General features: G+C 39.3%; 1 protein-coding gene across 2 annotated transcripts; it reads right to left on the reverse strand.

The window, feature by feature from the left end:
- Positions 1-123: 123 nt before the first annotated feature.
- Positions 124-21083, reverse strand: rab11fip4a (RAB11 family interacting protein 4 (class II) a). Of its 2 annotated transcripts, XM_034711539.1 has the most exons (15): positions 20803-21083; positions 14247-14334; positions 13952-14043; positions 10198-10340; positions 9563-9724; positions 9308-9442; positions 7928-7963; positions 7670-7778; positions 7092-7195; positions 6778-6918; positions 6491-6572; positions 4237-4374; positions 4014-4160; positions 3397-3540; positions 124-3245 (listed from the first exon to the last, which is right to left on the reverse strand). In XM_034711539.1, the coding sequence occupies exons 1-15, from the start codon at positions 20953-20955 to the stop codon at positions 3129-3131; spliced, it is 1791 nt and encodes a 596-aa protein (XP_034567430.1). In that variant the 5' UTR covers positions 20956-21083; the 3' UTR covers positions 124-3128. The 2 variants fall into 2 exon arrangements, with proteins under 2 accessions (XP_034567430.1, XP_034567431.1); XM_034711540.1 differs by lacking the exons at positions 13952-14043; positions 14247-14334; positions 20803-21083 and adding an exon at positions 12207-12364.
- Between the last annotated feature and the right edge of the window lie 2013 nt (positions 21084-23096).

The raw sequence follows: 23096 nt of genomic DNA on the forward strand, positions 1-23096 counted from the left end.
TGTTTGATTGTAAGAAATCTGATTACTATCCAAGATGGCCAGTGTCACGAAGTTCATTCTACATCTACACATCACGGGCTGTTAAGATACGACACTGCAGAGATAAAAAACAAGAGAGACAACTTTTTCATGCCAAAGCGAGTGGATTTTATTTACACATTAAGTTTGGTCACCCATAATTTCATGTGCAACACACAGGTTAAATAAATAAATAAGGTGAACACATGTGAGTTGTGACAGAGTGAAACATCTTTTCCATCATGATTAATGATATTCTTCAGGTAAATATTTGGCTAAGACCCTTTTTAGAGTGCTATATATTACTGATTACAACAAATAATTAAATAAGTGGAATGACTCGCACATTAATAGTACCTAGATTCTGTACAACATTTACAATGTATGAAATCACAAACACTGTGTCAGAGTGAAAATGTCAAATATAAAAAAAGATCACTTACAATCTTAACAATGAGCAAATCATATTTTTCATACCTTGTATGCAGATGTGTAAAAAAACAAGCAAATAAAAACATCACCAGGTGAACATTTTGTGCAATGAAGCAAAACTTTCTTTAACTTATAGTGCTCTCCCCACTATGACACACCTGTGCGTTAGTGCGTTGTGATGTCGAGCTTTTACACATCACATTGCGGGTGTTTGAGTGCAAAATCTCCAAGTTAAATGTTCAAGTTAAATAATCTAGAGTGATTTATTATAAGAATAACGTATTTCCCACGTTTAGAAAGACACTGAAGGCAGCAGAGTTTTCTCTTTCTATTCTATATTCAGTTTGTCAGTCAGTAGTTTCCTTTTTTTCATGGAGGAACAAAGTTTATTTCTATACTTGTATTTTTTGTATTAGAAAATGACCCCTTTCAGTACATCAGTAAAATCCAGTTTATTTAATTTCTGTCTTTTGAAAGTTACGCCAGCGAAAACCTGATCACGACTTGTTTATGCCTTCAGTTGGTAGCTGGGTAATAAGTGGGGTAATGTTAGACAAGACCCTGCTCATCCTGTCCGATTTCCAATTTGCATAGTCACCTGCTCAGTACATCACCTCCGATATAACGGGTTTCCAATCAGGCTAATTAGCTCCTAAAAACCTGCTGATAAGAAGATTGTTGGCGATTTGTTGAGTGTGTGACAACAGTGAAAAGTTAAGGTTTGGCACATAGTATTCTCTTTTGGCACGTTTACATTCCTTTACCATGGAATCGTCCTTAAAGGTTAAAGGGTAAAGGTTTGTTTGACAGCGCTGGATTTTCCCTCAAAGTTTGACAGATATTTTTACTGAATGTAGTATTTTGAATTCAGACATACAGGAAACATTAATCATGTAGAGAGGCAATTTAAAGAGTTAAAAAGCTTGAAAGCAGAGTGAGAGTGTGTCAGTGTTGCATCTACAAGTCTTCTCTCTTTTTTTTTTATGATAAAGGAAAAATCTTAACCTAAACAGCATCTTCACAACCCAAAGCATACTGAAGACCTCAGACTGTAGTGGATGAGTTAAACATGGCACAGTTTTTCTACAGTGATTGAAATATCGCCGCATAAAGACATGGTTCTTGATCTGAGATCGTCTGCTGTGTGTGTGTGTGTCAGTGTGTGATTACATGTGTGAGCACAGTTTAAGTCAGAAGTAGTGAGAACACTGACGACATTCATGATTTAAGCTCAAGTTTAAAGTTTCATCCTGTATTTACATTCTATTTTGACCTTTTTTACTGAAGCGTAGACTGCATATAAAAGATGGACGACATGACGGCTCCACAAAAGAAAGGCCAACATATTTGGAGCTACCTCTACTAACTGGCTGCAGTGTAGGTAATAAAGTCCTACTCCTCTATGTATCTGATGTTTCAAGGAAGCGGCAACCTACGGTCACAAAATATGAAGTCCATGCAGAAGTGTTATAAACTGCATTTCATCGAGAATCCGCTTGAGGCTGGCTGCAGAAACCCTGGAAACCATATAGACATGAATGGGAAAAAGACGATCTTTGCAGCATTAATAAACATGTTTACAGCCTGGTTCAAAAAACGGCTTTGCCCTACGTAGCTCATTTCTCTATCGGCACACACTGTACGGGGGGTGAATTTTTTTCTAACACAACGGTTCAGAAGATATTAAGATTGCAAGTTTTTGCCCAAATAAGGACATGACTGACTTGACTCCCGGACGGGAACACATAGCTGTTGGCTAAGAGGCTCAAACTCCGCCCCTTTACGTCACACTATGCCTGGTTGAGTTCCAATATGGCTGCTGCAGTCAATTGGCTTCAAAACAGAGTTCAGGAACAGATGGTCGACGTCACGGATACTACGTCCATTATCTATACAGTCTATGGTTTTATGGCAAAGTTGAATTTGTGTTTTGGTTGGCAGGATGGGCGGGACTTTAACACTGTGGCTCCATTGGCTTATCTCTACTGCACGGACTCAAGATCAGAGTTTAGGGGTGACTTTTATTTGTTTTTGTCAGCTGGTATTATTCCTGAATTCTGGCTATACAGAATAACTTTCAGATATAAGCTCTGACTAACCTTACATACCCAATAACCTACATTTACCAGCATAAAAGACAAAAACACTACAGCTTATTTTATATCAATTCATTAAATTTGATGAAATTAGAAAGAAGCCAGAAGATACCATCAAATGTAAATCCTGCTCTTGCCCGAATTGTGCAAGACACCCGGGATAATTTGGTTTCACCCTTTTTTTAAGACAGGAGGAGGAAGAGTCGTGTCATCCATCTTTCGATACAGTAAATGATCTTGTATTGTGTTCCTCAGGACTTACAGTGGCTACATTTGGGTGCATCTGTGAGGTTACACCCGGCAATCTATCAGGAATGTGCATCAATAGGAGGAAAGAAACTTATATTTCAAATATCATGAGCAGTGATCACTTACTTAGAAACACAACAGACTTCTTTACGTCAACAATGTGTGTTTGTTTGGTTTTACTGATAACTCCCGGTCCACTGAATTCTGGGATATGTAGTGTTAAACTGCGTTTGCTGTCACACTTCACAGAGGTGCTAAGAGTCAGGTGATCAAAGAACCCACAACTATAGAATAACACGGATGTGTGTGAGTTGTGTGTGTGAGTGTGTGTGTTTAGTTCTTGATCTCAAGGATGGATGGGTTGTGGTCGAGGATGGCCAGAATGATTTTGTCCATGTACTGCCTCAGACGGAGATTGATCTCCTCCTGCTCCTTCAGAGCGTCCACCAGCTGAAGAGAGAAAAACGGGGAGACAAGACACAAAGAGAAAGAGGAGAGGAAGAGAAAAGGAAGAAAGGAGAAATAGAGAGGTTTATATTGTAGGTCCACTTAAATCAAACAGCGTTTTGAAACCAAACCCGTCCCTGAGTGTCAGACTGACCTCGTCTCTGGAGGCGTTGTCGATCTCGGCGGCGAGGCACTGGGCCTTGGTCTGACAGGAGAACAGGTTTTTGGCCTCGTACAAACTCAGACTGAGAATCTGAGCGTTCAGGTCATCGTTCTGATCACGAAGCTTGTAGTTCTCCTGAGGAAGCAAAATATCAAAAGGTCAGTTAAAGGGTCATTTTGATAGTTAATCCTCTTCATGCTTCTCTAAAGAGACAGATGCCAAAAACCTGTTTGTGTTTCTTCTTTCTCGGTTTTATCTCACAGCACCAACTTTATCATTCTCCTTTTAATTAGCCTTCGTTTGTTTGCACTCATAATTGTTCTATGCTCTCATTAGTCGACGTCACTGACACAACAGAACACATCGTGGAAGGCAGGAAGAAAAATCAAATATGCTGCACTTTCTGTCGGGAGGTTGTGAGTCATCCAAGATGTGGTCTTGACTGTCATACACTGCGACACACAGGATCAAATGATCTTCTGCTGGACCGGCTATACTCGTGCTTTAAACATGTAGTCTGACAGGCATGAATCACTCACACTGACAGGACAGCCATAGAAAAAGGTAGTAAAATCCTGTATGAGTGTGTTCTGTATGTGTGTGTTCACCTGTTTCAGCCTCTTGACTTCATGCTCCATTTCGAGCTCTCTGGTTCGGGCGTTAAGCTCAGACAGACTCTTCCCCTGCCCCGGATGTTCCATCTCCAGTTTAAAGCACTGCAGATACTCCAGCTCCCGACGGAGGTCATCGATCAGCTGCAGATGACAGACTTCATTAAATGGACTGTTAAAGGTTTCACGTGTCATCGTTCTGTCATCCAGCGTGTCTCACCTCCTGCATGGCTTCCTTCTCTTTCTGAAAGTCGTGGCGGTTCTGCCACAGTTTGTCCATGATCTTCCTGTAGAGATCCATCTCATCCTTCAGCCTCAGACTTGTGTCCTCCAGCTTGTCGGTCATCTTCTGCTTCTCCTGAACAGAAAATAAAACAACTAAAGACTCAGTAACCACGGTTACATGATGTTTTTTAAATTCAGAATTAAAGTATTCCTCTTCGCGTTTACATGGAAATAGTAATTCCGAATTGAGGTTTACATGCAAAACACGTTCAATCGTCTTTATTCAATTCTGCTTAAGGTCTGGGGATTGGGAAGGGTTCTGATTGGACAGGGGCAGGTGTGACGTATTTACGTCTACCGGAAGAAAACAGACTCCAGTTCTGCTTCTTTTATTTTCAGTTACAACATGGAAGTACTTTACCTGGGTGGCGTCTCTGTCAGGGAAACCTCCCTCGATCAACTTGGACGCTACAGCTTTAAAAAGGTCCACATTTTTATGCTTCAGTCCATCAACTCTTTTCATGATATCCATTTCTTCTAAGGCTCCTATTAAATAAATAGTCTTGGCTTGAGTCCAACACTTGCTTCAGGCAGCCATCCTGAAATATGAGCCCGCCAGCGCGGTTTATGTGCGTCATCGCTACAGGACAACGGAAGGAGCATGCGCAGAACGACCAGAATTAATTTGAAGCGGAATGAACGTATACATGATCGAGGAATTATTCAATTCGGATTTAAAGGTGACATATCATACAAAATCGACTTTTTAATGGTTCTCTACCTGAAATATGTTTCCCTGGCATGTCTACAAACCCCCCGAGAATGAAAAAAATCCATTCTGCCCCTGTTTTGATTTCTCCACCTTTCTGTAAATGTGTGTGAAACAAGCCGTTTCAGACTTCCATGTTTTTGTTACGTCACAACAATATCCGGTCTGTCACGGAGTCAGAGCTCGGAGCTTGTTCAGCCCATAGACTGTATAAAATACGACTCAACCCCTCCTCTGTTTTTCATTACCTGCACACGTGTGGTAACAAGGAGCTTAGGAGGGAGGCATGCTAATTGTAGGCTGTCTTAATAAACACAAAGGTCGGTTTTACTCCCCACGTCTGCAGATTTGAAGATCTAGTGGATGATTTTTATTTGTCATGGAAAAGTGCTAGCGCTAGTTGGCATAGCTACATAGCTACATGTCGTAGCTATATAGCTACATGTTGTAGCTGTAGCTGTGTACCAAGACACACGTCTACATACTGACAAATAAAACAACAAGTAACACAGAATCTGTGACCAATCCTTCAGCAAGATCCTGCTGCCTTTCTGGCAGAGGTCGGTTTTACTCCCCACGTCTGCAGATTTGAAGATCTAGTGGATGATTTTTATTTATCATGGAAAAGTGCCAGTGCTAATTAGCATAGCCGCATAGCTACATGTCGTAGCTGTAGCTGTGTACCAAGACACACGTCTACATACTGACAAATAAAACAACAAGTAACACAGAATCTGTGACCAATCCTTCAGCAAGATCCTGCTGCCTTTCTGGCAAAGGTCGGTTTTACTCCTCACCTCTGCAGATTTGAAGATCTAGTGGATGATTTTTATTTATCATGGATAAGTGCTAGCGCTAGTTAGCATAGCCACATAGCTATATGTTCATCCCTGTGTACCAAGACACACGTCGACATACTGATAAATAAAACAACAAGAAACATTAAATCTGCGACCAATCATTCAGAAAGGTCCTGCTGCAGGCACCTCTCCATCAGGATCAGATTCTGGATCAGATTCAGAGGGTTGAAGTAAAGCGATCTGTAGGCAGTGTGTATATTCAGCCAACATGTAAACATTAGATCAACGTGCTGGAGAGCCGAGGCCTCGTCCACTTCCCGAAGGGGCGTGGTCAGAGAGAAAACAGACTGTTCTGAGGAGGGCTGAAGAAGAGGGCTTTTCAGGCATGCCAAAATCTGATTTCAAAGTGTTTTTTTGAGCATAAACTTTAAAGACATGTTTTGGGGACCTCTTAGACCAATATATTTTGATGAAAAAAGGGTGATATGTCACCTTTAAAATCAGAATAAACCAGCCACTTACTTTGGATTTAAGTTTAATTCGGAATGGTCATTTTTATTCAAAATTAGGTGTTTACAAGGTCATTTTTAATCTTTTTAAAAGAGGATTTAATTTTTATTCAGAATTAAAGAGGAATTAAAAGTCTAAACGGCTTCATATTCTTGCAGACTCAAACTCACCTGGTCCAGTTTCTCAGTCTGAGACTTGAGTCTGCACACGTTGACCTTCATATCTCCATTTTCTTCTTCTAGCAATTGAACCCTGAGAATGCACAAAACACAGAAGAATAAAAATACACAAAGAAATAAAAGATCCATCGGTGGTTTAAAGTTTGAGACTATTTACAGTAAAATAGGCCTTTCTCTTGTGTTTGTTCTGGACATCAAGTCAGATCCAGCATGTTTCAGGGTTTGGATAAAATTGGGAATGTCATTTCAAGTTGTTGATGACGTTTTGAGGAGTTTACCTGTTACAAAGCAGGTCTATCTCTGAGTTCCTGTCCCTCTCCATCTTGGTGTAAACCTCACGGTGCCTCTTTGTCTCCTCCTCCAGAGACTGGTTCGCCCTCGTCTCTGCGTCTTTCACCTGCTCCTCCAGCTCGTGCACCCTGAGACACACAGACACACACAGGGTTACATGCACTTGACTTTAGTTATATAGAGCTACATTGCATATAATGAAAGACATAAATCTGCAGCTTTAACATGAGATGATTAAACTTTATTAACAAAATAAATGTAATATTTAACATAAGACATTACTTATTTTGTTGGCACCTACCTGTGAACCAGATGTGTGTTCTCATGTTTGAGTTTAGACTTCAGGTCACTGTTTGCCAGACTGTCACCTTCCAACTCTGTCACCTTCTTCTCCAGATAACTCACCTGAGGGACACAAACCGACCTTTGAACTCGTCCTCAGGAGGAAATCTGCACCTTCATCATGTTTGATATCTCTAGTACTCCCCATGTCTGCATCTTTTTAACAGCTGCATGAGTAAATGTAACTGCCTGCTCCTCCTAACACAAAGTCATGTCACCTCAACTTGCTGCATACAAGATTAAGAGGTTAAGTCAGCTGTCAGTTTGTCTCCTGCTTTTATTCCACAGGCTTAAACATGACAGTTCACACGCATGCTTAGCTGCATGTCAGCGTTTCTCTTTAATGCTGAAGGGACAAAGTCATCAGTTTAGGTTTGACCTTGCAGACTGATAGAACTGCAACACGGCAGATTCTGTTAACTAAGCCTATAAACTGTATTTGCATTTGAAAGCAACAAACCTTAATATCAGGGTTATTTATTTACACTGAGTTTCACTGAGAGAACTGGCTGTATTTCTGTTTGTGTGTGTTTGTACTTTTTCTGTGATGTCCAGGTCACAGGAGTCGATGCTGTCGGTGAACAGATCCTCGGTGCTGCTGCCCTGACTGGAGCCGAACACGCTGTGGTTGGCCTGGAACAGCTGACTGCAGGGACAAGACAACACATGGAGAGGAGATTATTCATCATTTCATATTATAAGCATCTGAAACTCTTCCTCTCCAGCCTTTTTTTTTATATGGGAACACATTTAGAGCAGTTTTATTTCATTAGCTGGAAGGTTGGGTCAACTCACCGTCCAAACGCAGTGCTGGTAATCTTTCTGTTCGGGCTGCAACACAAGAGAAAATCTGATTCATAAAACACAGACGGCAACACAACATCTGTACCCTTCATCCGAGCAACATTTTTACCTATGGTGATTATTTTCATGTTGGGTGCAATTTTTTTTCATCTGATGACTTTGGTGTTAGGTGCTAAGTTTTTAAGGTATTTGAAAATTTGGGTGTTTTATGCTAAATTTTTACATTTTTGGTTGAATATTACATTGAATGCTAAATTAGTAAGTCTTTTATGATATTCGTGTTGGAGGCAAAAAAAAAATGTTTTTGATGATTTTCGTGTTGTATGCTAACTGTTATGTTTTGATGTTTTTCATGTTGTATGCTAACTTTTATGTTTTTGATGATTTTCATGTTGTATGCTAACTTTTATGTTTTGATGTTTTTCGTGTTGTATGCTAACTTGTGTTTTTGATGAAGTTGTGTTGTAACCACATTTTTCTCCTTGGCTGATTTTGGTGTTGTATGCTAATTTTTTATGTTTTCAATGATTTTGGTGTTGTACACTAAATGTTTTTGTTTTTGGTTGAATATTGCATTGAACGATAAATTTGTATGTTTTTGATGTTATTCGTGTTGTATGCTAACTTTTGTGTTTTTGATGTTTTTCGTGTTGTATGCTAACTTTTATGTTTTTTATGAGGTTGTGTTGGATGCTAATATTTTATGTTTTCGATGATTTTGGTGTTGGATGCTAATTTTTTATGTTTTCGATGATTTTGGTGTTGGATGCTAATTCTTTATGTTTTTGATGATTTTGGTGTTGTATGCTAACTTTTATGTTTTTATGAAGTTGTGTTGTGTGCTAATTTTTTACGTTTTTGATTATTTTTGTGTTGGATGCTAAATCTTAATGTTTATGATGACTTTTGTGTGGTATGCAAAATTTTTACATTCTTTATGATTTTCATGTTGTATGCAAAATATGTCCTTTTTTGATTATTTTCGCGTTGGATGCTAAATCTTTAGGTTTTTCATGATTTTGGTGTCGTAAACTACATTTTATGTTTTTGATGATGACAATTGAAAACAACAAATGCTATGAATTATGTTAAATTAGATCAATCTAAATAAAATTCTGATCTGAGAGAAAAAAAGTTGTCTCTTTTGATTTTAAATTAATCCTCATTTTGTAAGTCTTTGTCTTTAATCCCCCTCCGCCTCTTTTGTTCATTCTATGCCACCTGACAAAAACATGATATCCAGATGTACTCGTCATATTTCCCCTGCAGTCATACTTTATTTTGTTTGGCTATCTATTCAGGTAACACTAGTTTTTGCATGTTCTGTACTGTGTGTGAAACTAAACTAAAGAATAAAAGTGCACTCTGTACCTGTTAGCCTTCAGGTTTCGTAGTCGAGCCTCAAGGTCATTGAGCAGATTCACCTTCTTGCAGCACTGAGAGCAGTAGATGTCCAACAGCTCACTGTTATACAGCTGACGCATCTTCTGAGGAGTCTGACCAGCACTGCAACAACAAATAAACACCAATACATACACATCACTGTGCCAGGAATATGAGTATGATGGGAAGAAGAAAGAATGCTTAAATGTTTGAGGCCCTGTGATTCAGTGTTTGAACATTGACCTGGATGGGAGGGAAGATCCAAGGTCGGAGAAGCCATTTGTTCTGGAGTCCTCCTCTGGACAAGGACTGCTGGGAGTAAAATCCACATCCTCGCCCTCACCGTAGTCCTCAAACTGCTCCTCACCAGAGATGACGGACGCGGACGCTGAGCCACTCAGGCGGCTAGGAGTCAGAGCAGAACGTACAGAATGGATGGAGATAAAATACCACACTCACATCAAATACCACACTCAAATCAAATCCAAACAGGGTGAAATGGCTGCAAAATAACTCAACCCTGGACAAATGCACACAGCCTTGTCAGAGAAACACAAGATACAGCTTTTACACTGAAAAGTATACCAGAACTCTGTTTGTTTTCATGCCTGTGACATGAATATAGCTGATTACAAGTAAACATATCCCTCTGCTTATCAGACTTCAGTCTATTTTGGCCAAGATCAATACGTGGCTCGCTGCAAAAATAGGCAAGCCAAAAAAGCAAAACTATCTGGGCCTGTCGGGGACAAAAATAAATAGAGGTATTTTGACCAGCTTCATTATCCACTCAGGATCAAATTGCAGCCATCACAGCCTGTTTCATGACCCTATGTGAAGGAATCAACAGGAGCAAATCTGATGATGCGGTGACTCACCCGTTTTGCCGTGTCGGCTCCAGACAGTCGGAGCTGTTGGCGTTCTCTGCGCTGCTGTCCATGTCCACCTCGCCATCGGCACTGCAGTCTGGGTAGGACCGGGTACACATGATGATAGGGGGGCCCAGCTTGGCTTCACCGTTCTACACACAAAAGAAGGAAACATTAGCAGGAATAATAAAGAAGACAGCCATGATTGTATCAGGAAAATCTGTTATTTTCATACTTGATAGTCAAATAAGAGACCCAAACTGAAATCACAGCAAAGATTGTAACATGCAGTTTAATGTATCTGATTAAATCTAACTTGCAGACCCAGTAAGGTCCCACGGTGCAGCTGAAGCATTTGACCTGGACGAGGTGTTGTGGGTCGACTCATCAGAAATTCAGAGGGATGTAACATTTCAAAGATCTATGAGGTATCAATAATGTACGGGACTGTCTGGCTTCACCAAACTGAGCTTCAAGGGTGAGCAATAACACACACACACACACACACACAGACCCATGGTACACAAAATCACACAGCTCTCTAACAAACAAACACATTTATACATACATTTAAAAACAGGTGATTCCCTTTTAATTTAAGATTTCGGTTTGCCTTTGTTTTGAAGCACAAACACATAATTCCCAATACATACTCCTGCAGACATGCAATGCTGCAGTCTCTGAGGGGCTGCAGTGTAGCTTCCCTTTATCAATTATACACATGTTTTTGTCTGAGAGAAGGGGCGTGTGTATAGGAATCAGAGCGAAACCATCAAAACATCCCGAATATTTAATATAATCTGACATAAAAACCTTTAAGGGGATTTACGGAGCTCCAGTTCTCTACAATTGGTCAAAAGATTTAATGTGATCATCTAATCTAAACTTATTTACAACTTAAACATGTTAACAGTTTGGGTACACAAATACAGGCAGTCAATTATGATTTAATGTGCTAAAAAAAAAAATCAAAAATCACATCATGAAACTCTTTTTGTTTTTGGTAATGTAATTCTTCATGTTTCATTGTTCATAAAGGAGAATTTTTTATTTTATTTATTCATTTTTTTTGTTAACAATGTTTACTATGTAAGTATTTGCTTGTTAGTCTAACGATTTTTTTACTAGCTATTATTGTTACTGCATTTACTGTTATTATTATTATTGTTTTATTTTGTGTTGATTTATTTATTTATTTTCATTCTTGTCACTCTTGTCTCTAGGTTTAGGGTGGGTGGGTAATATGGTTGGATGTAGGGAATAAATGTTCTTGTTTGTAAAATGAAAAACTATAAATAAAGCATTTAAAAAATAATAAACATATAAAAATAAAAATCACAAATGTACTTAAAATATTTTTTTTAAATTGGAGATTTGGGGATTTTAGTTTAAAGCAGCAAAACTAAAACCAAATACATTTTTGGACTGCATCAGACAACACAGACATGTAGGCAAAAACCTCAGATGGTAGCATTGACGCTGATCAAAGTCAAAGATCCTAAATTGATTGGCCCACTTTACATTATTGCAGGGTGAACACAAAAATGCAAGGATATATCATTTTATCATCTGAAGCCATGGGTGTGAAAACAGTCAGAGTCAATTCCAAACAGTGTGCACACACAGATCTGAGAGGAGAGAGCTCTAATCAGCCTGACTGATTGAAAACACCTGAGAAGATCACTATGTGTGAACAGGTGACTCAGCCTCTCTATGTCTTACAATCAGGATCATATTATTCTAAAACCAAAAATACTGAGGTCGATGTAAACAATACTACATGAATTAATAATCCAGAGTATCCACATACAGCATCAGCACATTAAATAAATATATCACGATCACTTCTCCAATCTGCAGCTTCACTAAATCGTCTTCACTCACAGTTTAAGAACTTAGACGCACTCCTTACCAATAGAGCAGGCCTGCCATGTGTCTCAAGATCAAACACTCGCAGCACTGTGTTTCTGTGTGTGAGTGCGTGTGTGTGAGAGAGAGTAAAATCCAGATAAACATACGGTATCCCTCGTGGTGGAGGAAGGAGGACAGGAATCCTCCTTGTTCCTGCTGCCTGAAGTCTCAGTGCATTCAAATCTTGAACACACACACCTCTTCATTCACATTTTAGATCACACTGATGCTGCTGAAGCCCACACAAAGCCACACCTCCATGTCTCTCTCTCTGTCTGTCTCTCTCTCTCTCTCTCTCTCTCTGTCTCTCTCTCTCTCTCTCTCTCTCTCTCTCTCTCTCTCTCCATATTTCTCTCTTCTTATCACTTTCTCTCCTCATCTCTCTGTTTCTCCCTCTCCCTCTCTCTCTCTGAGAAACCTCTCAGTTGTCGAGATGTAGCGGTCATGCACTGGAATAAATATTGCATGTTCATAGTAAACAAACAACATGAAATGTAAAGAAGATTAAAACGGCCAAGAAACAAAAATATAACTGGACAAATTATTCAACATTTTTGTTTTAGTGGGCACTACAACTGAAAATTTGACCTAATTTGAAGCATTTTGTTTTAATTTTTGACATTAGGAATCAGGTAAATCTGTCCTCCACTGTTATATTTTGTGCATGGCTCTATTAAGGCTGGAAATATTGTTTGGATTAGCCTGCAATGCTGAACGCGTCTGATTGGTAGATTAACCGCAGTGTTTTCATTCCACCATCCACAGAAACATCACACATATCTGTGATTCATTTGATTTCTCCTTCTATCATTTATTTTTATTTGTTCTATCTTTTTTGTATGTGTGTGTACTTTTCAAAAGAAGAAGATGTGATTCTCTTGATTTAGCAGCTTGTAACAGTAGTCTTCTCTCAGCCCACTGTGAATGCGTCTCTGCCAGTGTTACGGTTTTAAAAATAACCCTGTAAACTGGAGACCTTCAGCTGAACGTGTCAGTGTTTGTGGAGTTTACACACCTGTTGAAACACAGAGGGAGTTCCTGGGAATGGAAACTAGTTTAGTTTTTATTAAGATTTCAAAATATCCTCAACAGATATTTAATGATCGTCTGAAGACGTTTATGAGGGATGCATATGGCTGAAAGTGTCCAGTTAACAGGGTCGCGGTTTAAACCAAAACACCGGCCGATCTCTGCTACGGCTTTTTGAGTTCAAAAGGATTTTAAAGCTGTGTTCAAACTTCTTTGCTACTCGCGCTTATCTCCTCTCACGCGTTGATTCAGTGAATCCATCTGTGATGAAATATAGCACCATCCAAAACAGCGTGAGCTGAGTCTCTTCATGCTAACAGGCTAACTGTTGTGTTGCTCATAATGATACCTGCCTGTCTGTCAGCTTCTATGGTGTCATCTGTGATGAATGGCATTCCTCTTTGTTTTACTGCCCTCTACTGGTCTGGTGGTGTATTGCATTTACCTTTTTCCTTTTTTTCGTCACCGGCCTGATTTGCACAATCTTCCCGGGACTTCAGTCCACGGTCGAAACGCAGACAACAATGGGGGCACAGAACCTTTTAGTTCAGGGGAAAGTAGTTCTGGGGGCTAAAAGACCCCGGAACTCTTGGTCAAAATGCACCTCTAGGCCAACTGGTCTCTCTTTGATTTGCCTGGAGGTGTGAGTGTGCCTGGTTGTCTGCCTGAGCCCTGTGATAGGTTCGCGAACTGTCCAGGGTGTATTGTAAAACCCTCGCACAGTGACAGCAGGGATTTACTCCAGCCTTCTGCGACCCCAAACTGGATAAATGGTAAAGCTAAGGGATAGACACCTCTCTTATTTTAGTTTAAACCAGTGTACCTGGTAGATGTAACCGTTGTCAGTAACAGACGGTTGGTTTGACGGCTGAACACCCTGAGGACCCACAGCCATCTTCAGGATCTCCTCACAACCTGCAGGAACAAAGGAAGGAAGGAAAGAAAGGAAGGAAGAAGGACAAACAGGTTTATAAAATGCAGCATTTAGCTGACTGTAATGTCTGCATCAGTCCTCTGTCCTTCCCTTCATCCATACTGTGTTGTATCTGGCCTTGCACTCTACCCCCTGAAACTAACTCTGCTCTATACATTATTCACAAGCACTTTCTATTTCCTACCTTTGATGGCAAACACCGCGTGACAGAAGTCTTTGAAGTTGATCCTCCCGTGAGCGTTAGGATCCAGGTACCTGGTCAGCTTCTTCACCTGAAAGAGAACAAAAATCAGACATAAAGAAAACACAGGAGGGGCAGCCTCAGTCCTTCAATGGAAAAGCACCAAGACAGCAGAACTGAGCTCCCGAAAATGTCTTGAAGATTTGAAGGGGATTCTCCTTTAACATTCAGTATTGTTGTAAAGTACGATGTGTCTGCATCGTGTCTTCAGTGCACTGAGACGGGCTGACATTGTCACACAGCCTCCCCCTCAGGGCAGCTGATTTCTGCTTCTTCATCCCCTCCTCCTCCTCTCTAAAAACACAATGTGACTTTATGTGCGGTATAACACTCTGCAGTCACACATCAGAGGACTTCAGGTGTTGTTGTTACCTCTGCACGCAGCCTGTGACGGTAATGTGTTTAATGTGATCGAGGGTTTCATGAATAAACCCAAATGAGCTAAAAGTAAACTTAACCCTACAGATGCTGACTACAGAGTGTTATATCTCTCTCTCACTCTCACACTTACACACACAGGGGCGTCATCACACAGGCTTAAATGTGGAAGTCGACATGCTGTGCTGTGAAACCTCACACCGCTGTGTGTCACCACTCTAACATCACACTCTTAAAGACACAGACAGAAACACGTGTACACTCATCTCTTACTCCAGCTCATTATTGATTTGAAGATCTCACACATAAGAGACATTTTATATCTGTATTCCTTTACAGTCATGAACGCTGACTCACTCTGCTAACATTTTGCACAATTAGATTTGAATTAAAGCTCCGTAAAAATATATAAATGGGATGTTTTACAATTATTGACTTCTACTAAGTTAAATCCTGAAGTTTGACAAAAACCTTGATCATAAACAAAACTAATCAAAACAAAAGCCCTATCCACTGTCGTATCATAACTAGACCAAAATTAAATGTAGATTTCTGAAAGTTAATGTATCAAACATCAGCTGCAAACTTTCCATACGGCTGCAAGATTATCTGTATCAACCAGGCAGCAATCTCCAGTGTTGAAAAATGAAACCCATGCGGAAGTGCTAGAGAGCAAGAGATGCAATCAAAGAGGGGGTGTTCTGCTCATTTTCAGGATTTATATTGTCCTTCTGACAGCTCTGTAGTAGCTTACATTATCAAAATACTCTCCAGTTATCTCAGGATGGTGTCTTTGAGAACCCTTATTTCAGCTACTGTCTAAAAAAGTGTAATTTCAGCTACTGTGTCTTTAAGGTCCCGCCACCTCAGTATTCCAGAAGCCTCCTCCACTGTTACCATGCTACATAGTTGTGATTCTCTACTTAAAATGACAAATTATGAAATACGGCCTCATGTTTTTGACCCAGAGTCGGCCCAGAAAGTCTGGAAAGCAACAACGAACAGAGCAGGACGTTCAGCCTTCAGTCTCATCCTGGGGTTATTCCAACTCTTGTTTACCTCACAGTTTAAAGCTATGCCCATGTTAGTATTGACATCCATCATTTGAACTTAATATTTGGTTGTTATGTATGAAAAAGCATCATAAAACCTCTGGAAATAAGGATGCAGAAATTGTACAAAAAGGGCTTAAATGAGCAAATCATGGCTTTGTCCCAATCAGCAACCTCCGGTCTCAAAATATGAAGCCCATGCGGAAGTGTTATAAACTGCAATTCATCGAGAATCCACTTGAGGCTGGCTGCAGAAACACTGGAAACCACATACACACCAATTAAAAGAGGACAATCTTTACAGCATTAATAAACATGTTTACAGCCTGGTTCAAAAAACGGCTTGGCTCTATGTAGCTAATTTCTCTATCGGTACACACTGTATGGGGGGGGAATTATATTTCTAACACGACGGTTCAGAAGATATTAAGGCTGTTTTCGAAACCAACTACTATACTAGCAGTACGTTCTGATTTGGCCAAAATTCAGTATGTAGTAAGTAGTATGTGAACAAGAGCAAAATCTGCAGTAAGCCAAAACTCCCCGGAAGTCTACTGATTCAGGAAAATTTCACAGTATGCATCATTTTCTTTTTCCTTTTTTTTTTGATGGGAGGAAATCTGTTTTTGGGTGCTGTGAAAATTATTAAATTCCATTTAAACCACTTCATCACTTTTTCAATCATAAATGGATGCTAAAGAAGAAGTTTCTCTATCAACTTCGCCATTTTTTACTTCCGCTTTTCAAAACCGGAAATCCATTGACGTCTGACCCAGTGTACTGCAGCATAGATCGAACAGAACAGTCATACTACATACATACTAAATTCAAACGCAGTATGTAGTAGGCAGTACCTACTGCCTACTACATTAGTAACCCTCTAGTCCCATGTACAGACCCGGTGCTTGACTTGTGACTTGTTGCATGTTTATATGATGGATGTGTTGTAGATGTTAAATGCCCTTCTTGGGATCAATAAAGTTGTCTGAATCTGATTCTGAATAAGTAGTATGTAGCAGGCCATTTCGAAAACAGCCTAAGATTACAAGTTTTTGCCCAAATAAGGACATGACTAACTTGACTCCTGGAGGGGAACACATAGCTGTTGGCTAGGAGGCTCAAACTCCGCCCTCTTTACGTCACACTATGCCTGGTTGATTTTCACATTTCCAATATGGCTGCCGCCCTCAATTGGCTTCAAAACAGCACTCAGGGACAGATGGGTGACGTCACGGATACTACGTACATTATTTATACAGTCCTTTGTCCTCTGAGGGGAAAATGTATCTTAAGATTAAAAACAGGAAAATATTTTTTCTTGTAACACATACATAATGAAAAAGTTAACTTCCTCCGTCAGACTCAAAATTGAAAAATGTAAAATAATCTGGGTAAATTAATGGAGAATAAATTGCCAATTAGACCAATTGCTCTTTTTATAGACCCCCTTGGTTCACCACTACAGATTTCAAACTGTTATAATCACTATTATTATCACAACTTTTCTTTTTTCTTTATGATGTTTTTGTAAGACCAGTTTGGTGTGCAAGGACTGGTTCATTCATACAGGATGTGAGGTTAAGTAGAGATACTCATGGATGCACAGATTCAGTTATGTGCACTGTTTGTAGGGGTGTATAAAACACTGTGTTATAAGTTATTCTTTCTGCTCCACATTTCCTTTAAATGTCTTAAATAACGTTTGTTCGGTTTAGAGAGGGGATGAAACAACTCACAAGAGATGTTTAATGTCCGCTGGTCGTCGTTTCTCAGTAAAAAGAGAATTAGAAAAACGTGTTTTCACTGCACAAATTAAATGTGCATTGATTAAATATATGTACTATTATAATTTCCTACTGTGTATGCATAAACATGAGGATTAAAGATGTTAAATGTACCAAATGTCGCATTAATTAACACCGTAGAAAATGACTATAATGAGCACTTGTCCCATTTCCTAAATCACACAGATGTAAACACAACTCCTGCAGTGAGACCGTCTGATTGGCCGTTTACAGCAGCCGGGCGGATCGCTCCATTTCTTAATAACCAACCAATTGGATCACAGATCCCTGGTGAAGCTCACGTCTCCATGGTGACAGGGAACACAGAGATGAGAGGAGAGGGAGGAGGAAGAAGAAGAAGAAGAAGAAGAAGCTTCCTTTGAGTTATTTTTAGTGATGTGTTCAGGGTGCTCAGCCGCCATGACAGCTTAGAAGAAAATCTACTCTCAGTGTGTGGAATCATTTATCCGACACACTCAGAGCATCCAGGATGTAATCTGCGCCCTCTGATACTGAGGCTGGTTTTCCACATGGTTGTACAGTTTGGCTCCAAATACAGACCATGCTCCTAAAATATGATGTACGAGGATAGGAAACTACAGAATAATTTAGCTAGCTCCTGGTTCAGCTTTACAGAGAGCGGCCCTGTCACTAGACTTACTGTGGACTTTCATTATGAACTCTTATGGTTCTGAATCATAGCTCGGACTAGCTGTGAGGCCCTCTTCAGCTCAAAAAAGACCCATCAGGTACAACACTGTGAGAGAGAGAGTCACTTTGAAACTAATGTGCAGCCATCTGCTGCTCTAACTTCTCTGTACCTCTACGCAACATAAAGCCTGTGTGTGTTCCACTTTGTCAAGGGCATTCATAACATTGAGACACAGTGATATTACTTCTTGTAAAGGCAAAAATAAAGAAGGGATCCTTTGCCCTTCGTGCTTGTCTTTTGTCCACTCCAGAGCTGCTCTCCGGGTTGATCTCTGACCACTGTCTCAAATGGAATCTGTTTTAATTCGTCTATTGTTTTGTGAATAACTATGTGTGTTTGTTTTGTTGTTTCTGTGATCTCAACGGCATTAGAAATGAGGAAAACCTCAATGTCTTTTTAGGAATAAATAAAGGTTACAATTAAGGATGTCAACAATTAATCGACTATTGATTAATTGATTGTTAAGAACTTACTGGAACACATTTTTTTGTTTCGATTTTCCATCACATGGAACAAACGTCATGTGGTCTCATATTTCGTTCAGCTATCAGGGAGGTTTTTTAAGTTTAAAGCATGTTTCGATGTGAATCAGTTGTTAAAGGTGTTGCGCACAGTGGAGACTCTCAGCTGGGGGCTTTGGCTGAGTGACAGGTCTCAACGAGTGCTTTTTTTCTCCACCACTGGACTGATTATGACCCTGTTTTGCTCCCGGCTGACACTTGACCACGTACACATGCTTATTTTTCTCAATAAGAACAAGAAAACTGGACAATAGGAGTCCTAAATATGATTCTGTTCAGTTGTCCTGCTGCAGTAAATCCACATGTTGAAGTCTGAGTCTTCATATGCGTCCTCAGAGCTCATTTATAAGCTTGCTCCTCACGTTGATATTCAGTGTTTAACATTTTGAACACCTCAATACGATACGAAGCTGTTTAATACGGTCAGTTATATACACTGTCATGAAGGAAAATTTGACTTAGGGGGAAAGAACGCATTTGGCATTCTTTTTGACATGGAAAACGTTCACGTTTTTAAATAATTAAATGATAATTGATCAATAACATGTCCAAGGATTGATCACTGAAAATACTTGAAATGTACATCCCTGATTTAAAGAAATGAACCTTATTTGTTTTAATATTTAATACTTTCATTTGGGAATTGTTCATTTTCCATTTCTCTATAATTGTTCTGCAATTTCCCAGCAAGGTATTTTTGTATGGTGATTTTATTTTCTTTGCAAGTTTCAGAAAAAAAATGTTCAGTGGTTTTATTTGAGTTACAACACACCTTAAAAATGATAAAAGGATTGCTTTTTTTACAAAGAAATATAAGAGAAAAAATATATATTGCAACTGTCCATATCTGAGAATGGAAATAAAATAAAAGTTATTTAAATTTTGAGTTCAATCCAGTTTTCAAAAATCGTGAGGGAATCGTATCGTGAACCAAAAATTGGGATTCAAATCAAATCCTGAGTTGAGTGTAACATTACATCCCTAATTATTTTTGATGGATGTCTGCTTTTAACAAAACATATTTATGCTTGGACATGGTACCTCGCCATTAAGTCCACCACAGTACAGGTATATTACAGGGTGGCAAGGGCAGTTGGTACAAGAAAAAGCTACACATCCACTTGGAAACTGCCCATTGCTGAATGCAATGTAAGTGTTCACACAGGAACACACAGTAAAATAACCACAGTGCAGTGAATACATAGGCTTCATTAAAGCTGCTGTTGGTAGGAATGGTGTAAAAAAACGTTACTTTTTTTCTGCTGGATTTGGAGAAAAGGTCATAATACCCATCGGTACTCATCGGTAAGTGGAGTAGTTTTAGACTATTGTGAAATCTCTGCGTTTTCCAATGCCTTTGTATCAAGCAATGTTATTATCCCCCTTGTTCCCGTTATGACGGACCAATCATAGCTAATCTCCAATCCTCTGTCCTGATTGGTTAAGGGGCGGCCCTTATTACATCCTCTGACTGGTTATGAGTCCGGCACTATCATGACTGCACACGCCGATCTGTGTTGGGGGGCTAAGAGGAAATCTGGTTGGGAAGGATAGTGTTGACATTCAAAGTCCCTCTCTCTGAACAGATGTTTACTCTGTGACTACCAACAGCAGCTTTAAACCTGCTCATTGCCTTTTTAGGAGGCTTTTTATATTCTACAGACAATCTGATATCATTGTGTATTAATGTATTATTGTCTCCTTATGCTTAAATTATCAAAATGACCAGGTTCACTGACAATAACCAGAATTCCTACCAGAATAATCTGCTTTAGAGGCTCAACTGTGAAAAATAAAGAAAACATGTTAGCATATATTACAGGGAGCAAATGCGACAGGTAGGCTGCATCAAATATGTGACTAGCTCCTGTGTAGATAATGAGTCTGGGATGTTAGCACCTCTGTAGCACACCTGTGACATTTCAAGCACAGCACAGGTTATCTCAAAGGTCCATTTTGTGTCTATTTAAACGTGTCTTACTGTTTTTCAACCAATAGCAGCTAATTTAATCCAGACTAACTGTGTAAAGGAGCTAATGGTCCTCCTCTCACCTCGTCTCCTTGACCGAACTGGAGACCGAGGTCCACCAGGTGCTCCACCCGGATGAAACCGTCAGCATCCTCGTCACACACGTCGAAAACCTCCTTCAGCCTCTTCAGGAACATGACGAGCTGCTCCTGGTCTGGGAAAGCGCGCCCCTCCATCCCTACCTGGCCTCGTGAGGGGAAGGATGAAGTCTCCTGAGCGAGCTTGGTGTTAGAGAAGCGGTTTGGCGGCCGCCATCATCATCTTCATCATCAGCACCGTCCTCCTCCTCCTCACACAGACTGCTGCTGTGACATCAGCAGCGTCGGCTCCTCAAGAGTTACGAACAGTCACGGAAAAGGACGATGATTGACGAGGCTCTCACGAGGCAGTACGTCACAGGCCAGCTGCTAATTAATAATCCAGATGTGTTGCTGCATCTCGAATAAAGCGAGGGGAGACCGGGGACGGCTACAACATGTTTTTCTCTCAGTGAAGGAGTGAGTATTTAGAATAAACAAAATAAAATGAATGAGATCAAATAAATTAGAATTAAATACAATCCATATGCAGTATATATATATTTTTAATTATAAGATAGCGCGAAACAAAACAGACAATGTGATGAAAAATAAAATACAGTAAAAAATAATACATATATTTTAAGAATAAGACAAAAAAACTTGACAAAAAACAACATTTTTGAAGCTGGATAAATTATAACATGCAATTATTATGTAAGGATAATGTATGGTTAGCAGGTTGTTATTGGAAAAAGAATCCCCGACAGGGTGAGACAAGACACCCACGCGACTGCCACTTACTCAAAAAAGAAACACGTTGTCAAAAACTGTGATTAAAATATTATTTTATTTATTTAAATGATTTATCTTTACAGTTTAAAAAAATAATCCCAGTGATTCCACGTCCATTAGCGTTCCATAGTGATTGATTTTTATCTACCAGTTAAATGTGTCTGAACTCTTTTCAGTGGATTGTTTTAACATGAATGCATGCGATCAGTTTGACTCTGGTGTTGTTCATGTTAGTGAGTGTTAATAACCGCTGTCAAGGGGTTTTGACCAATCAGAATCAAGCTAACACTACCAGAAGATAAGTAAGAAAGCCGGGTAATAAGTTAGAATAGAATACATTCCATAAAATATGTTTTTGAATTATAAGAGAGCAAAACAAAACAGACAATGTGATGCAAAATAAAATGCAATAAAAATGATTATATTATATTATATTATATTATATTATATTATATTATATTAGAAGTACTTTATTCATCCTGGGGGGGAATTTAGTCATTAAAGTTGCTCCTATACAATAGAAGAAGTAATTAATAAGATATAAATACAAATGCAGTGAAAATAATGATAATAAAAGTATGTACAGAAGACAGAATAAGCTACGTAGAAAATACATGCTTGAAGTCCCTGAAGATCAGGAAGAGGGCACTCTTTAACCGATGCATCAGTTGAATATTGGTATCAGCCAATATTTGCCATGTTGTCAGACATCTATTCCTCAGATAATAATCAGATAATGTGCCAGGCATGGATGTCAGCAGCCAATCACAACAAACTCTGATTTGTTCTCACAGTCAAATATAAAAATGTGGGCTGTGCTGGAGTATTAAACCATCTCAGAGAAAGACCACAGATATGCGGTTCTTAAGTCATGTTTCAGTCTCATATCTTGCTTAGCTGTTAAATAATGTGCCCCATGTACAGAGGTTATAGTTCTTCAAGCTGGCGACCCACTATCGATTTCAAACCGTGGCCTTTGGTGGCATGTCATCCCCCAATATCTCATACCATTTTCCTACTCGATCCCAGTATCATATATCTTTCAATGAAGGCATGAAGGCTCAAAAATAAGCAGAATTAAAATCTCATAGCTCAAAGAATTACAAAGAAGTAATGCAAAATCATCAGTATTTGTTATCGGCTAAATTGATCATTTCAACATCAGTATCAGAGTATCAGGCCAGATTTTCACAATCAGTGTATCTCTGGTGAAAAAGTGATAACATATGACATATTACCATGACACACTAAAATACATTTCTGATACTGCGAGGAACGTGTTGATAAATATCTATTCTTATTTAATGAATAGATAGCATTATGAATCTCTTACAAATTTGACTCAGAATCTCAAAGTTTGTATCATAATCCCAATTAAAAGTGTAAAATTAAATCTACCATCTCATATTTCCAAAAAAAGAGCTGAAACATATATGACTTATTATCCAAAAGGATCATTTTGACCCACTTTTTCTGTTTTCAAGAAATTGGCTAATACACCAGAC

This window comes from Notolabrus celidotus, chromosome 20 (genome assembly GCF_009762535.1).
Source record: "Notolabrus celidotus isolate fNotCel1 chromosome 20, fNotCel1.pri, whole genome shotgun sequence".
Lineage (NCBI taxonomy): Eukaryota > Metazoa > Chordata > Actinopteri > Labriformes > Labridae > Notolabrus > Notolabrus celidotus.